This window comes from Typopeltis vanoorti, chromosome 6 (assembly GCF_054136105.1).
Source record: "Typopeltis vanoorti isolate ZY-2024b chromosome 6, IOZ_Tvanoo_1.0, whole genome shotgun sequence".
NCBI lineage: Eukaryota > Metazoa > Arthropoda > Arachnida > Uropygi > Thelyphonidae > Typopeltis > Typopeltis vanoorti.
Genome location: NC_143554.1, coordinates 76,282,396 through 76,296,447, shown reverse-complemented (window position 1 = coordinate 76,296,447; position 14,052 = coordinate 76,282,396). Strand labels below are relative to the sequence as shown.

The 14,052-nt window shown below is 34.1% G+C and overlaps 1 protein-coding gene across 1 annotated transcript; it reads left to right on the top strand.

Annotated features, from left to right (window-relative positions):
• The first annotated feature begins 205 nt into the window (after positions 1 to 205).
• On the top strand, positions 206 to 12,451 carry LOC150105590 (sodium-dependent multivitamin transporter-like). The gene is made up of 6 exons (XM_090393985.1): positions 206 to 544; positions 2,250 to 2,321; positions 2,496 to 2,615; positions 8,237 to 8,391; positions 11,267 to 11,407; positions 12,177 to 12,451. Exons 1-6 carry the CDS (start codon positions 206 to 208, stop codon positions 12,385 to 12,387), a joined length of 1,038 nt encoding a protein of 345 aa, XP_090250111.1. The 3' UTR covers positions 12,388 to 12,451.
• The last annotated feature ends 1,601 nt before the right edge of the window (positions 12,452 to 14,052 follow it).

Genomic DNA, 14,052 nt, shown 5'->3' with positions numbered 1-14,052 from the left:
AATAAACTATGTATTACATTTATGGATTACACTTTGCCTTCTTATTGTTTTCAGTTTTAAATAATATGCAATTGCGTCGTTTTTTTTTTTTTTTTCCTGTGATTTTGTACGTATTTTATTTTTCAGAATACCTACCAGCCATATTACCAAAGATTAGACATAAAGATTGAAACTTCTTAAGAAGTGAAGTTTTACCACTCTTACAATGGGAGAATCAAGCCTAAGAGTTTCAGACTACTTGGTAATAGTCATAACCCTACCCATTTCTAGCGCCTTCGGATGTTATTTTGGGTTTTCAGAAGATAAACAGAAATCAACGCTCGACTATTTCCTGACCGCAAGAAACATGGGTCCATCTCCTGTGGCCTTCTCCTTAATGGCAGCATTCCTGTCTGGCATAACGATGTTGAGTTACCCTGCAGAAATTTTCTTGTACGGGACTCAACTTTCTGTGAACGCCAGGGGTGCAGTTACTGGAGGAATCATTGCCGTTCATGTGTATCTGCCAGTGTTTTATAATCTTCAAGTGTCCACTGCATACGAGGTAAATATTAGACTACAACACATACACAAAGAAAAAAAGTATCTTTAACTACTTAACTTTTCTGCTTTGTAGACTTTTAACGTTTTTCTAAAATGTTATTAAAGAATCTCAATTTTTTTTTTCTACGTTAAAACCCATTTCTTTACATTCATCTAGACTTCAATTATCAGCATACAAGATTAGACAATTGCGAGTCTAACAATGACTGCGGTTGTTAGCAGCGCCATCTAGTGCTCAACTGTACCAATAAAAGACTTCGATTTCTATATGTGTATGAATAATAAATAACTTGATTGCAATGAATTCGGTTAAACTTTTTAATGGATTAGCTTCTGATGGCGATTTCTCTTTATTATTTTTTTTCTGAGTCCACTTTAAGTGAATTTTAGCTATTACATTAAGGCAGTCTAGTGCCCTGAAGGCATAAGCTTCTGTCTGGAGCTTTGAATTCTTTACATTAATATCCTAACTCGCTTGTACTAAAGTAAAAGGTCGCAGATTCTCGCACCGCTGATGGGTAATTCTTGTACGTTTTCTTGCGCTCATCAAATACGCCTTCTAGGCGTGGAAAAGGGAAAAACTTTAATATCTTAAGTAGTTTCTTTTACGATTAGATGGCTAAAGTCAGTCAAAGTGATGCAGATTGAGCTTAAAAATATATTATTCATAGGGAAGGGTAGGCTAGATCATCTCTATTGCGCATAAGTTTAAATATCTGCCGTAAAAAGTACCCGGCGGGATCGTCGTTTTTGAGTTCGATGTAGGAAAGGTCATATTTTTATGTACAAATAGATTTACGACAATTCTAAATAAACTCCGGATGCTAATTCATGAAAATTTCATTGGTATTGGACAACATGTCTAAAATTCGAGTAGATGGGTTAGGAGATTTTTTTTTTTTTTGTCCTTATTTGTGACAGAAGGATATCTATACGATGAATTAAAACTGAACATCTTATTTTTGATTCTAATCTGATGTTCATTTGAAAAAAAAAATTATCCAAATGTCAGGAATATTTTGTATAAATAAAATCTTTGCAATTTCTTGTTCTTTTTTTGACGCTAGGTGGCGAGCAGGACTTAGTCAGCAGTTTTCGTAATGCAGTTCTCAACTAAATTTTTTTTTTTTTTTTTTTTTTGTTAATTTTAAATTCAGAACCATCCTGAGGATGAATTAAAGCGAAAGAAGGGACAAAGTCTTTTCTTTTTCTTTTTATTCTTTTTATTTTGTCCTTGGAAGACATAATAAATAAATGATGGACAATTATACGAAGTATGATTATGGGAAAAAGATAATAATAATGAACAAAAACGAAAAAAAAATGACAATAACGATAGAACATGAAAGACGAAAGGAATTATGGGAAAAATAAACACAAAAAATATGAAAATTGGAGTAAGTAATTTCCATAATTAATTTTATTACAAAATTAATTATGGAAAAATAAAGAGAAAAATTATGAAAAATGAAAGACACAATCAGTTATTAAAAAATCAGGCCAAAAATAATGATTAAAAAGAAAAAATTCTGAAATAAATCTAAGGTATTAAAAATACTGCTATTTCATATAATAAATTCTTTTTTCGTTATTATACAGAATTAAAATAAAATGAAAAATAATTCGACCGGGAGCTATTCTTTTTCACAAATTTTAATCTTTTTATTTATTTATTATTTTTTTAAAATTTAATTTATTTTTTACAGTATCTTCAGAAAAGATTTGGTAACATCATTCGAGACGTTGTGTGTGTGTGTGTTATCTTCACGTTACAGATGGTAAGTTGGAGTCCAAACAAGTATGCATGCGATGATAAAAGAGATGTATAAGATAGAAAAAAAAATTAAAGAAAGTATATCTCCTGTGTGGAGATTTTAAAAAGATTGAAACGCATTAAGATCTGAAAAGTTTAACTGTGAATTATTTATTAATGAAGATGATTTCTCTTATAGCTTATGTATTTGGTAACCGTGCTGTATGTTGCATCATTGGAAATTAGCAAGGTTTCAGGAATGTCCAGGTGGCTTCCGATTATGTTCATTGGCTTGTCTTGTACACTTTATATTGCTATGGCAAGTATTTCATTTCTTTGGTTCATCGAATTCATTAGGCTTAATTTTTAACTGGTTATGATTTAGTAAAGGGAGATTTAAAACATTTATTTATTACATTAATCTTATTTCTTATAAGGACTCTTAATATTTTATTTATATTCAATATATAGAAGTTATGTATTATTAATATTAATACTTTGTTTTTTTATGTATTCTTTAAGAATCGTATAAAGTGTATTAGTTTATTTTAAACAAATTTATGTATTGATAGTATATATTATTTTATTATTAAAATATTATCATTATTATTATATAAAGTGTATTACTTTATTTTAAACAAATTTATGTATTGATAATATATATTATTCTTTTGTTATTAAAATAGAGGATATTATTTTATTTTAAACTAATTTATGTATTGATAGTATATATAATTTTATTATTAAAATTTAAAATAATTTATATATTGATAGTATATATAATCTTATTATTAAAATTTATGTATTAATAGTATATATAATTTTATTATTAAAATTAAAATATTAAAATTTAAAATAATTTATGTATTGATGGTATATATAATCTTATTATTAAAATTTATGTATTGGTAGTATATATACTTTTATTATTAAAATTAAAATATATAATTTTATTACTGAAATATTATCATTATTATTAAAATAGAGGATAAGTTGAAAGCGTACTCTTTCCAGTACAAAAACAATGCAGAACGATACTGTTTTGATGGGTGAAGCATAAATGCTTTTCATATTCCCCTCCATCTGTAAAGGTAAGTTTTCTTTGGGTGGAAAATTATTGAGCTTTAAGCTCGCCCTGAAAGGGCAGTGAGATTAACTGTGTTCAGCTGAGCATAGAATTGATTTGGGTCTCTTGTATTTGCAGAAATCTGCTTCATTATAGTCTGAAGCTTGCTTGATGAGTGGGTTCGGATGATTAATTGTCTTGATGAAGAACTTTTCAGCTAAGTCATGAAGGAGAGATGTAATGAAGGGAATGTTGACGTCTCTGTGAATTTGGGAGTTTCTGATAAACCACGGAGCATCCAAACTCATTCTCAGACATTTGTTTTGTATTCTCTGCAGCTTTTGAATATTTGTGTGACTCCACGCAGGAGATGCGTAAGTTATGACTGGGCGTATTACCATCCTGTATATGAGCAGTTTGTTCTGAGTATCGAATTTACTTTTTCTGTTGATCATGGGGTAGAGCTGCGCTATTGCTTTGGATGTCTTTGAACTTATGTGTTCTATATTGTTGGTGAATTGTAGTTTTTTATCCAGAATTACTTCGAGATATTTGACTGTATTCTGCCATGGGATTTTAACACCTAGTAAATGTATACCTTCCTTGATTTGAGGCTTTTTTCTAGTGAACAGTATGGCTGAGCTCTTCTGTGGATTGGTTTGAATTCTCCAGTCCATAAACCATCTTTCCAGCGTATGACTGCTGCTTTGGAGTCTCTTAATAGCTAGTTTGGGGCTGAGAGATCTTGCTAATAATGCAGTGTCCTCAGCATATAATGCAGTGATTGTTGAGCTTGGGTTTTGAGGGATATCAGAAATATAGATAGAAAACAGCAAGGGGGCCAAGAGCGAGCTCTGCGGCACTCCTGCCAGAGCCTTGCGTCTGGTTGATACAGTTTCATTTATTTTGACTTGCATGTATCTGTCTCTGAGGTAACAGTGAATTATTTTAACTAGATTAGTAGGCACATTGAATGTGATGAGCTTGTAGAGAAGACCCTGATGCCACACCTTATCAAAAGCCTTTGCAGCATCTAAAAAGACTGCAGCTGTATGAAGGTTCCGGTTGAAGCCTTCGGAGATGTATTCGATCAGTCTTTGGATCTGCTGAACGGTGGAGTGGTTTTTTCTGAATCCAAATTGCTCATTTGGGATTATATGTAGTTGGTCCGTTTGTGATTGAAGCCTAGTAAGGACTACTTTTTCTGCGATCTTTCCAAGGTTAGACAGAAGACTGATAGGTCTGTAGCTTTCAGGGAGTTAAGCGTTTTTTCCCATCTTTTTGATTGGTGTGACATCTGCTATTTTCCATGTTAAAGGGAAATACTGGAGTCTGAGGATGGCATTAATTATGCTGACTAGATGAACAATAGCTTTTCCGGGGGGTAGTTAAATTATTTTGTTTGTAATTCCATCTGAGCCTGGAGCTTTATTGTTGTTCAGGTGGGTTATAATGTTTACATAACTTCTGTTGGAGAAGTAGGTGTGAGAGGTTCTAGGTCATCTTTTTGTTGTGTTATGGCCTGCCTAACTCTGCGGTGAATCTTGTAGATGAGATTGATGTTCAAATTTTCATATGAGGGGTTGCATTGAGTTTCCAAACTGTCGGCCAGAGCCTCTGCCTTTTCTTTATCAGTGTGAGCTATTTCTTTCGTGGTTTGAATTGGGGGTAAAAGTTGTCTTTTAGTGCGGAAGGTTCTCGGAAACTTCCATATGGAGTTGTCTTCAGGGCTTAATTTCATTAACTTAGATTCCTATTCTTGGTTTCGATGTTTTTGGCGGGCTTCATGGACTTGTCTGTTTAATTTATTCAAATTTGCTTTATCTTGAGGGGCTCTTGTGTTATGATACCTCTTTCTGGTTTTGTTTTTCAGTCTAATTAAATCCATGATTTCCTCGGGGATCCGTCCACTAGGGTGAAAGACTGTAGTTTGGATAATTGACTTTATTGCATTTTTGATTTCACTGGTAAAGTTGTTTGCACCCATTTCTATCTTCTCTTTAGTGTGAATAGCAGAGACTGGGCCAATGTGATCAGGTAGGATTCTGGAGAGTTTGTCCCAAGATATGAAAGAGTAGAGGGGAGAATTGTTCTTGTGTACCAAGTTGAAGCAGAATAGGGTTGTGATCTGACGAAAGTTCATTTACTGTTTCCAACTGATATTGGTATCTGATGTTTGTGAGGACGACTATGTCAAATACATCTGAACTTCAAGTTGAGCTATGATGGGTCCAGTTACTCTGTGGGTCCAGTTACAACAATAGAATGTTGCGTTGAGTAATGGTTTAGAGTTCGGCCTTTGTCGTTGATTGTGGAGCTATGCCAGGCTGTATGTTTGGCATTAAACTCACCAGCCATGATGATGGAGTCTGTGAAGCCGAGAATGGAGTCCAAGTCAGATACCAGCAATGGAATGCTGAGTGGATTATATACAGCATAGATTTTGATATTGCCAGCATTGTTGGTATTAACTTCAATGCCTGTTATCTCTAGATTCTTGGTTTGGGGATTGGTCAGAATATTGTGGCTTAGGTAGCTTTTAATGTATATAGCTGTTCCTCCTCCACTGCTGGTGAGTCTATCTATTTTGTACATAGTATAGTTCCGTAATTTGGGATTATTAGCTGGTCTGAGATGTGTTTCATTTATCAGTATTATACCTGTGAGAGAATTCTCGTAGTTCTAGAATTTGGTTTTTGAGTCCGTTGGCATTCCATGCAGTGATCATGAGAGAGTTAGGATGGAATTTTCTTCAATTCATTGTTGAGGGCTGTCAGAATTGAGTGGGTACCTTGTAGGAATCTTTTCGTGGAGGACGGCGAAGGATTCGTCATAATGAATTCTTGTAACATGGTAGCTAGTGAGGCAGTTAGTACTGATGTTAGATTTGAGCCTATATGGTCATGAGATGGAGTAGCATTTTTTCATGCTGCTTCTGCATAAGTTTTAGGCATTTGTTTCCTTTCTTGAGTTGTCGGGCTAGAGATAGTTTGGACTGGGGTGTGACTAGCACGGCTGTCTTGAGCATCACTGAATTGTGTTGGAAGGGTAGTTTTTCATAACCCTCGGTTATTTGGGTGTGTAATGCATCCCATGTAGTTTGCGGGGTGAGGCCCTCCACAATTGGCGCATTTAGCTGGAGTGGATCTTGGTTTTGTACACATGACGGTCTGGTGGCCATCGCCACATTTTAAACACCTGCAAGTTGCCTTGCAAAGTTTTTGGGCATGGCCAAACCTTTGGCACTGCCCAGCTGTCGACTTCTTCCTTAGTGGTTCAGTAGAAATTCTGAGGCCACATATCGTTGTTAGTTCATAAATCTCTTTCTGTGTCTTATCGATTTCTACGAGTATCAGTGGCATTGGCCGTTTATCTGCCCTGAGCATCCTGCTCACTTTCTCTGGTGTTAGGTTCCGACTCATAAGATCAGTGGTAATTTCTTCACAGGTGACACCCTCGGTCACTCCGCGAAGCACAACCTTGAGATTTTTCTCACTGGGTAAAGCAAAAGTATGATATGGAAGACTCTTGTTATCCATTAATCTTGTCAGCTGTCTGTAGTCAGTGACTGAGGCTGGCTGGATTTTGACTCCATCTTGATTTTTAGCCCAGGAATATGCAATTTTGTGTTCCCTAAGGGCTGTTGTGACAGTGGTCCATTTGTCCTTGTATTACTGGTGGAACCTTTTCGGTGTTCCTTGGGACTTCTAATGTGGTATGTCTTCATCCATCTGATCATCTATGGTTCTTCTTCTTTTGTTAGAGTGCTCCCCTTCAGAGATGTTTTGACAGGGGATTTTGGTGACAGAGCAGCAATGAGATCCTCTTGTGAGATCTCATTCTCCTCCTCCTCTCCATCCTGATCATTAGAGTGAATATACTCTTTTATAAATCCTGGCCAGTCAGTTTCTAATTTGCTTATTATGAGTTTGAGTACCTCTAGAGACTGCTGCTTGTTAAGGATCTGGATGTGATCTTTGATGTTGTCCATGTCAAAATGGCGATTTCCTGCCATCAGAAATGGATTAAAAGCAGTATAATAATCCCGTAGGGCTGGGGGCCTGCCAGCAAAGTATCCTGTAGACCTAGACGGACTACTAGCAATGTATAATCCCGCAGGGCTTGAAGCCTGCCAGCAATTGTCCTGTAGACTGAGTTGGTCTACTAGCAAAGTCTTCTTAGAACCTACTAATTTGGGAAAAGGAGTATCAATATCTCACTTGGCCACAGTTAGAAACTTACCTCTCTATAAAACCTTAATACCACCACTGGTCCTCATTGCGGGTGGGGCCTGCCGGCCATTTGACCTCTTGCACATTTCGTGCAGATGGGGAGACAGTAGGAATCACACTGTGTTAGCACCAGTGCAACGTGAGATTACTGAGAAACCTTGTATGCAATGTAATAAGGCTCAGGCAAAAGTAACACGTCCGTTCTAATCAATCCTGTCCGCTCATTCTTCTTTCACAAAAACAATTCTTGAGCAAGAAGTTATATTCATTCTAAGTGAACTATTAATAGGTGTCTAAATTAAATAATAAATTATAGATTTAAAATTAAAAAAAAAATGAAATAGATAAAGAAAAATAAATAATATTATATAATCCTATATATTTTATAGCAAAATTATTTTATGATTATTTATCCTGATAAAACAGTTATTTTTAAAATGCTCATATAGTACAACTCAGCTAATAAGAATGTCTGATTTATTTATTTTGTTTGAACGATTTTCTGGTAAGCCTAATCAAAATGCATATTTTAATGTGTTTTTACAGCTTATTTTGCTAAATATTAAAAAAAAAAAAAAGGTTTTAAATCTTTATTATTTTTCGAAACATTTTCTTTTATTATTATTCTCACAATATTTTTAGGGAGGAATTAAAGCCGTTTTATGGAGCAGCGTATTCCAGTGTGCACCAATGTTTATCACTATATTTGCTGTCATCCTCAAAGGTACATCGGATGTCGGTGGGATCGGCAAAGTATTGGCAGTAGCGAGTGCTGGAAAACGAGTGGAGTTTTTCAAGTAAGTATGGATGGTATTTATTTTAGCAATATAAATATCATATTACACTGATGCTCACCAGATGGTTCCATTTAACAGAATTAATTTTTGGATACTAATTACACTATGTAAACCCCTACAGGTGTTCCTCTGCCACCACCATCTGTTCTTGAAATAAACACAGTTGCTTTCTCTTTAATAAAAGGTTATTCGGTTAAGAGGGGTTGGTAGAGGAAGCAAAATTACCGTAAATTAAAGCCATACTAATAAATATTTGTCTCTTTTCCTAGAAATTTACCCCAACTCTTCATATATTCAATTAGCTGTTAGAGAATAGGCCGGCATAAGGTACTGCTTACATTATTCTGGATTAGCTGCAGATTACTTCATTAGATGGTAATGCACAACAGAGAAATTGTAGATGAATTTCTTGTTTTGTAACATTTAATGCCTTCAATTTAGATCATTTAAACGTTCGTTTTGAAAAATGTGACTGTGGAGGGGTTGAATAAATTCACGTCACCAATGTACGTCCTTTTAAAATATTAAATATCCATTAATATTATTTATATTAATAAAAGAAATAGAATTAATATGCTACTAATTAATTCATGATTAACACGATATTAATAATATTTAATGTCTATTAAATATCCAAATACAGGGTGTCCCAAAATTCACGCAAGAAGTAATTTTGATAGAAAACACAGGTTTTTAATTAAAAATTGTAATTTCTTATTGATTCATCAAGTATACAGTATAGGGTTATGCATGGAATAGCATATCGGGTAAATGGCCTCCACGGCTTTGCTGGCACTCTTTTGTCGAAATTTTCCATGACCGTTTTGCATAAATGTGGCTGAATTTCGTTGATACAGCGCTCAATTTCCTCCTTCAAGGCGTGGGTGGTCGTGGGCTTGTTGGCATAAACCTTAGACTTCAAAAAATACCAAAGAAAAAAGTCCAACGGCGTTAAGTCACATGATCTGGGCGGCCAATTCTGATCACCAAAACGGGAAATTACACGACCAGGAAATGACTCATGCAGTAATTGAGTTGTTTCTCGGGCTGTATGGCATGTGGCACCGTCTTGTTGAAACCACATGTCGTCCACATCTATATCTTGCAATTTAGGCACAAAAAACTGGATTATCATGTCGCGATAGCGAGCACCATTAACTGTTATTGCCTTACCAGCCGCATTTTCGAAGAATGGACCGATGATGCCTCCAGCCCAAAATCCGCATCAAACAGTGACACGTTGTAGATGCATTTGTTTCTCAACAATCACTCGTGGATTTTCTGAACCCCAAATGTGACAATTTTGTCGATTAACGAAGCCATCAAGATGAAAATGAGCCTCATCGCTGAAGATGATTTTGTTCGAAAAATAAGCATCCGCTTGTTGTTGTTCCATGATCCATTCAACGAACTCTCTTCGCTGTGTGTGGTCAGTAGGCTTCCGTTCTTGAGTCAATTGAACTTTGTAAGCATAAAGATGCAAAGCCTTCGTGAGAATACGCTGTAGAGAGCTTCTCGAAATGCCCAATTCAAGACCACGGTGCCGAATTGATGTTCCTGGACCCTCAGCAACACTCTCACGAACTGCTTCGATGTTTTCTGTTGAACGACTTGTTGAAGGACGGCCAGAGTGTATAAGATCACTAATTGATCCAGTTTCCTTGAATTTTTTAATTAATCTTTCCACAGTTGAAGTTAAATCACTATTCCGAACTGTCAGCTGTCACGCTGTCTTTTTTTTCTCGTTGGCAACACTTTACCGCACAAATGGCGCTAAATTTAAATCTTGCGTGAATTTTGGGACACCCTGTGCAAATAAAAAAATGAAATTCATAACAGTAGTGTATCGACGTCATCGTATGATGACCTCATGGATTAATTATGTATTATCCACGTCAACATCATGACAATTATTATTATTTTTTTTAAACTACAGATGCATTTCATTGATATTTAACAGCCTGTAGAAAATGAAATTACTATTCAAAGTTTATTAATGATTACAAATATCAAATGTTGGAGATGCTATACGTATAACGGATGAACCAAATGAATCAACTGCAAATTTTATATACTTCGCATTTTGCGAAAAATTATTGTTGTCTTTTATAATTAATAATAAATAAATCAGCTAACGCCTTTTGTCTTTTAAGATTTCGAAAATCTGTAGATTTTGTTATATGCAGCTAATGAAGTTACAAAAATATTATTAGTAGTTAATAATTATCTGGATTTATCTGAAGCAATTTATGAAGCTCCTATTATTTGATTTTAACCTGGAAAAGCAAAAAGCTATTTTGGTAATGGAGCTGCCCCTCTATCCAGACTAGGTTATAAAAATAGATATTAATTAAATGAGATTCAAGTCTGTTAAAGGATTATTAAATTGTAATAACCGTGTATATATTTTTTTAAAGTTAAGATAATATTGTACAGGACTTGGTTAAATTGTAGACAGTATATAATTTGGAGAAGGGTCGAAGATGAAGAACGAATAACTGTGAGTAGAAATATTTATCAAGAAGCCGAAAAACATTAATAAAAAAAAAATGAAGTAAGAAAACTAAATTAAAAATTTTAAAGAACTGAAAATGAAGAATAAAAAGGAACAAGGACCTGGTGCATATTCAGCAAGCCAGCAACATGACGGTGTGCTGGCCGTTTCGTTCAAATCGTCGTCAGATTTAGCACCAAGAAAACTACCAGCAGTATCTTTTTAAATTTTGATTGATTATAAGAGGCGAGTTGAAGCTTTGTAATCATTTATGACTGGGGGATCAGAACGTTTGGGGAAAATATTTTTAATGATCTTGAATATTCTTTCTAATCTTGTTTCATTACTATTGTTATTATTATTATTTTCTCTTTTGATTAGTTTTGATTATGACCTAACCATCCGTTATACATTATGGAGCGCTTTATTTGGTGGAATATTCTTCAGTTTGACCTACATTGGATCAAACCAAGTCCATATACAACAATACTTAACCGTACGATCTTATGAGGAATCAAAATGGTAAGTGACTCCTTTCAATTTGGCGGTCCTTGATCGTATTTCAGAAGGTAGATTGTTTTATGAATTCCATCAGATGTTCCAATTATTATTTTCGAAAAATATTTAAAGACATGTATTCAAATAAAATAAAACAAAATAAACATTTAGCAGAATGGGATGTTGAATGTGATATCGACCAAGCAGGTAACAAGATATGAAAAAAAAAGTTCCTTATTGAGTTTTTATATTTTTCGGACAGCACAGAATCTTAAAGAAATATGGTTAGCGGAACCTTTTACATTAATAATCTACTACGCGACAGATTTCCATTTATTTCGTTTCGGGCAAACTGCCAACAGACTACATGAATTCCCTGACCAATGTTTTATATCCGATTCGCCCATTTAATTCACCCTGGCTACTGGTGAAACACAGTCTGGACTTTTATTTCATTGTAAGCAGGATTACAACGATGTCTACAATATCCTAAAAGTTATCTACAAAGAGAACAAGAGATATATTGTAGCTTGTTCTTCAAGAAAGATAATGGGGCGACCCTACTGCACGTTATTCTGATGTAAAAGCTTGCGAAGTGATTGTATATTAAGCTGTCCAAAGAACGATTGGGTTTAAGCTAAAACGTTGAGATATATCTACCTGACTATTCAAGTTGTATAGTTAAGATTTTATCTACAGAAATCGCTTTTAATTTATTTTAGAAAAAAAAAAATTCAGTTTTAGTACCTATTTTGTCAGCTTTGCTTTAAATGTATATTTATTCTGTTTTCAGCGCTTTATACTGCAGTATCACCTTAATGTTCGGATTCATCTTGTGTACTGGAATGGCCGGTTTAGCCATCTATGCCAATCTTCAAGGCTGTAATCCAACATTGTTTCCCAGTGTCACCAAAGTGGATAGACCAAATCAGGTACAGGTTTTTTTTCACATAAATGTAAACCATTTTATAATATACAGTTATCCAATATGTGTAAAACTATGAAGACAGAAGAAGTAGAGAATATTGGCAATATAAAATGCAGAAGATAGTGTACGTTTATTTTCTGTAAACTATTCGGTAGCTCAGTTTGTAATTTATTTGTTCGTTACAAAGATTTCGGGTTCAAATTCCGTATAAAGCATTGGTATTGGTAAAAGCCTGCTCTGAACAAACTTGTAGAATTCCTTTAGTTTGTAAAGTCTTATTTTTAAAAAAAATGCGTAGTACAGGTTACATTTGTTCTGTCAGTTATTACATAAGCATGTTACTATTATTTCGTCATTCTGGTTGGACAAATTTTGAGGAAATGTAGTATTTGAGAATATTAATAAAATTTGTCGAGTACAGCCAAGCTTATTTCAAATGTGGCTGATTTTTCTGGACAAAATGATTTGAAATTATCCGTAGAATCTTTCTCATTTTGATTTAAATCGAACCATTTTTAGTGGTAAAATTGGACACAGTATTTCGAAACGAAATCTGTTACAAATGGTAATAAATAGTATGATAAATGAGTTGTAGGTTCGATCATCTGCTAATAAATGACGTTATTATGACGTCACAATACACAGAATGGTGTCGAAACGCATCTTTTTATAATTGATCACAATGTTCAAATTTTAATATTTCAGTTAAAAAATCATGTAGATAACGTGAAATGTTTTTCCCCCTTTCCATATTCTTCCTTACTATATAATGAAAACTTTCCAGGACTTTTCAGGATTGCGTGGTGCATGCTTTATGGGTATATTCAGTGCATCTTTAAGTACACTGTCTTCAGGACTCAACTCCATAAGTTGCGCTGTCTTAGAAACGTTTATACGCCGAATACAAAATCAGCTCTTGCAGCGAAAGTAATTGGCAAGTATTGTTTATTATTATTATGTAATCTAACAACAAGTGAAATACTTTAAATTCATTAATGTTTTTATAACATAAAATATTGATTTAAAATAGCCCGGACTACTCAAAATAAGATAGCAATCCTCGAAATCGAGATAACCAGGAGATGTACGAAATTTCACATTTGACTCTATAACTCAACTAAAAACACCTTTTAATTAAAAGATCTTTTATATTAATTTTAATTAATATACAAGATCGAACCTTATATAGCAAATGCAAGAAATATTTACAACGACTTTATGGAATTAACCGGAGTCTATTTTTTCCCCCTGAAAATAGACAAACCAGCCGGAGAACACACGTACGTATTAGACACAATAAACTGGAAATAAATACTATTTGCATAGCACCTAAAAACAATTCTATTATTAAAAGTCTTATATTTATACAATTTCTTAAAAGATGCAAGTATTTCGATTTTAAAACAACTACATACATATTTCTATTTTTTAAACAAAAGAACTGGGGGGGGGGATAACACGACAAGATATTTGATCAGATATTAAGCAAATGAGTTTTTGCTTTAATTCCAAACTCATTTTTGAATCACCTTTTAATATGTAGAATTAACAACAATTTAATAAAATACAGACACCATTATAACGAAAAAGAATAATTATTTGAGATGGTCAGAGAATTTAAGTTGGAGAAATATTTCACATTTAATTAATGAGTACAAACCGAATAGACTGATGAATAAGAAGAAACCAAATCGTCTTGTACTTCCATCAGGAACTTTGCTTTCATTACAGATAAATACAG

Bases quoted from the DNA above. Each gene is read 5' to 3' on its own strand.
- LOC150105590 (XM_090393985.1), top strand. From the start codon at position 206: ATGGGAGAATCAAGCCTAAGAGTTTCAGACTACTTGGTAATAGTCATA. The intron at 545-2,249 runs GTAAATATTAGA...TATTTTTTACAG, and splicing joins AAGTGTCCACTGCATACGAG to TATCTTCAGAAAAGATTTGG. The intron at 8,392-11,266 runs GTAAGTATGGAT...TCTTTTGATTAG, and splicing joins AAACGAGTGGAGTTTTTCAA to TTTTGATTATGACCTAACCA.